Source organism: Orycteropus afer, unplaced genomic scaffold (genome assembly GCF_000298275.1).
Source record: "Orycteropus afer afer isolate SDZICR_OR568_19922 unplaced genomic scaffold, OryAfe1.0 scaffold00171, whole genome shotgun sequence".
Taxonomy (NCBI): domain Eukaryota; kingdom Metazoa; phylum Chordata; class Mammalia; order Tubulidentata; family Orycteropodidae; genus Orycteropus; species Orycteropus afer.
The window spans coordinates 5,130,870-5,134,839 of record NW_006921758.1 but is presented as its reverse complement, the minus strand read 5'-3'; the positions used below and the strand labels follow the sequence as shown (position 1 = coordinate 5,134,839).

Here is a 3,970-nt window from a genome sequence, read left to right as displayed (position 1 = left end):
CTCCAGACTAATATCTCACAAGAATCTTCCATTCAGATATTCAAAACTGAACTCACCATTGTGCCAAAACCAGCTCTTAAAGTGTTTTCACATTTTCCCTTTTAGTAATGGTTCCTTTCTCCACAAAGACCCTCAAACCAAAATCATTCTAGACTCTTCCTTTACTTTAACATAGATGACTAATGATCACCAAATCTTGCTTATTTTGCCTCCTAAATATCTACCTAAATCGTACTCTTCTTTTCATCTCACTGTCCCTAATCCAGCTGAAGCTTCCATTATCTCTGATCTAGATTTTTTGCCTCAAGTCTCAACTCTTTTTTAACTCATGTCCTATAATAGAATATTTGTTTTAAAACACAAAGCTAATTATTTCAGTCTTGACTACAACTTCAAATAACCTAAAGGAGTGTTTTTCAAACTTCAGATCCTGAATAACAAGTGGGTCAATAAATTAATACAGATGATTGGGACCAACGAATTATTTCTTACTAAAATAGGGTAGATGAGAATAGAATAATATAAAAGGTATATGGGGATAAATATGGTTCTGTGAAACTTTCATTTTGTACATGTATTTTTGAATGTTTGTGTGTGTGGTGTGTATATTGTGATTGTGATACAAAATGTATTTCTTATTATTGGTCACCATAAAAATGTTGATAGTCTCTTGCCTATGGATTAATATCTAAACTCATTAACATATACAGCTCACTCACTGATTTATTCCTTCACTATATTACCAGCTTTATCTTCCATTTCTCTCCACAATTGAGGACCATATCCTAGTCTTACCAAACTATTTTCAGGTCTCCAAATGTGCCATAATATGCCATCTCTTTGCACATTGTGTTTCTGCAAGATTTAATATTTTTCCTGCTTTGCCTATTTATTAAACTCCTATCCATATTTTAATATGCACCTCATATATCATTTTTTTATAAAATATTCTCCAATTCAGCCATCCCCACTTCCAAAGCAGAGCTGACCTCTTTTCATTGTGACAATTCATGTCCTTGTATATGAAAATTATTTTCTCTTTTATCATACGTGTTTCTCTGGGAGAGTATGAGATGCCCTAAGAACAGAAAGCATGTCTTATTTTGTGTTGTTGATGGAAAAATGTGGATATATTGTTGTGCCTTATAGCTGATTTGGAAAATACTGCCCTAAAATGTGTTAATGTCATCATAAATCAACAAGAAGTTTACACTATAATCAAATGAAAGATAGATACAGTTAGTAGTTAAAAAATAAATTCTGAAACTAGGATGTTTCATATCTTGACAAGATTATATACAATCCTGGAAAGAAAGCAACTTTATATCCAGTTTGTCTGGGGAATGTCAAATGGTCTTTCTTAATCGCCTTTCTCATTTCACTTTCTCCTGTCACCTTTTCTAAAATACAGGCTGGAAAAATGACAAAGAGGATTCTGGTTATGTGAGGAAGAAAATAGTACAAATAAAGAAAAAATTCTAAGTAATTCTGGAATAAATGAAAATATTCAGTAGATAAGCAAAATTTTAAAGATAATAATGTTCTTACAGTTATAGGTATTCCAAAGATAAAGATATTAATCCATCATCGAACTCAACATCAAGCTTGTCAACCTGCTTAATTAATAAAACTTTATTATTCAATAGAACATCACCTGAAATAGTAGGAAATGGTAAGAATTAATAGTGACACTAATAATCATTCTAAAATATATGAATTTAATTACATCTCTAATATAAATGAATGATATCAGCAAAATTGATTTTAGAAAGCAATTGCAAAAAAACATTTGCACCTTACCTAGTCAAAATCAGTGTTAATGTATTTTATATATAAAGAGACTTTAGAATGAATAAAAGGAAGATTTCAGTAGGAAAATTGGCAAGGAATATATGCATTTAAAATAAAGAATAGCTAAGTGCCATAAATAAGAGGAAAAAACTTAGCTTTATACTTAATTAAAATGCAAATTATAATACCTTTTGAGATTTTGCACAGATTATAACACAAATTATGTGTTATGATGGAAAATTATAATGTTAGTTTAAGGTTTTTAACCTATTAGATAACAACAGATTAAAAATGAAAAGAAATGAGGTAAAGGAAAAAGATGCATTGTATGTATTGCCTGAAGTATGTAAATTTGTAACACTTTTAGGAGGTTAATTTTCATTAAATATTAAAGAACAAAAATATTCATACCCATTTAACTCAGCAATTATACTTTCATTTATTTATTTTAAGAAAGTAAGTAGGAATGTGCACAAAATTTATTTACAATTATAACAATGGCACCACAATTTAACAGATACGAAATAGAAATATTTTGCAATTAAAAAGTAGTGTAGTGATTAAATAAATTATGAAACTTTTATTCAATATGCTATGAATATATGATATGAATTCAATCTTTAAAATCATATAAAATTTTTTATTCCTTATGAAATTGTCATGATATTAAGTTTGAAAGCAAATTTCAATGTGAACTAGGTATTTCAGTGTGTAATATATGTAAAGAAAATGATAAGTATTTTTATGTAAACTAAAATAGTGCAAGGCATATGACAAACATTAGAATAGCACTGTGTGTTATAAAATTACAGATGATTTTTGCGTTCTTTATTTTTGTTTTGCTATATTTTCAAATTTGTAAAGTTAATGTGAATCACTCTTAAAATTAGAAGAAAAAGAAAACCTCAAATGGAATGAGTTAAAGTTGAGTTTCTAGTAAGAAGGCTAAAATTAATGTTTAATAAAATGCCCTTTTGTCTTCATAGATTGTGTAAAGGAATCTGGTTCATATATGTGGATATATGTCCTGATGGGTAATATGCTTCGTGGAATTGGGGAAACTCCAATAGTACCCTTAGGGGTTGCTTACATTGATGATTTTGCTAAAGAAGGACATTCTTCTTTTTACATAGGTAATGTACAGAAAATATTAGATTGTGTGATTCCCATTCCTGTGTTTACCCTTGAAAGAATTGTGTCTTACTAAATTCATTGTTTACTTATTAAAAACTATTTGGAGAAACATCAAATGTTACTTGACAAAACTTATTGAACAAATAATAACCCTGTGTTCTTGGCATCTGGTAAAATTTATCTATAATATTTTCAGGTATTTTGAATGCAACAGCAATCATTGGCCTTGCCATTGGTTTTCTCTTGGGATCTCAGATTACTAAACTATATGTGGATGTTGGATATATAGATTTAAGTAAGTACACCCAAACCAAGGTAATATGAAAGAGCATTTCAAGTACAAGATACTATTTTCCAAATAATTGAATTCATACTATCCATAGTCCTTTGCTTACTATTTCTCCAAATTTATAAATAGGACATAAATGTATTAATAATCTGAATAAAAAGAAAAGTCAATTTTTATCTACCTACATCATGCTTTTACAACTAACTATAAAATGAGGAAATTTTAACAAATTTGTTTTGGATTCTTTGATCTGAAACAATCAAACTGAAATATTCCTCTTCCGAAACTGATCTCTTGATCAGATAGATTCCATTTTTGCACTGATTCTGGTTTGGATGCTCCAGTGTTAAAAGCCTCCTTTTGGTCATCTGGTTGACTCAAGACCAGAGAGGCTCAATAGTCTCCATTGTGCACTTTGTTTGTGCCACTTTCCCTTGTCCTGGTGCAGAGCTTGGTGTATGGCAAAATTTAATAAGTGCTTGTTGAATGACTGTTTAAAGGAATTCACACAAAAATGAATCTATGATCTTTCTCTTCACTGCTAGAGCATGTTTTCCATCTTAGGCCATAGAAGAAATAGAGGCCATGTTATGGGGACTGCCTCAACTTCAGGCCATCCTTCCTACACATGTCCTGTCTTTTCTTTCTTTCTTTTTTTTAAATTGTGGTTTGGATGAAAGTTTACAGAGAAAATTCACTTTCCATACAGCAGTTCACACACAGTTTGTCTCATGACATTGACTACAATTTACCATA

At 30.1% G+C, this 3,970-nt stretch overlaps 1 protein-coding gene across 1 annotated transcript in view; it reads left to right on the top strand.

Moving 5' to 3' along the window:
- Positions 1 to 3,970, top strand: part of LOC103202021 (solute carrier organic anion transporter family member 1B3-like) — a 67,558-nt gene that overhangs the window by 8,098 nt on the left and 55,490 nt on the right. The window contains exons 2-5 of the mRNA XM_007946800.2: positions 408 to 501; positions 1,557 to 1,672; positions 2,778 to 2,924; positions 3,122 to 3,220. Coding sequence (XP_007944991.2) covers positions 408 to 501; positions 1,557 to 1,672; positions 2,778 to 2,924; positions 3,122 to 3,220 — 456 coding nt within the window. The remainder of the gene's footprint in view (positions 1 to 407; positions 502 to 1,556; positions 1,673 to 2,777; positions 2,925 to 3,121; positions 3,221 to 3,970) is intronic.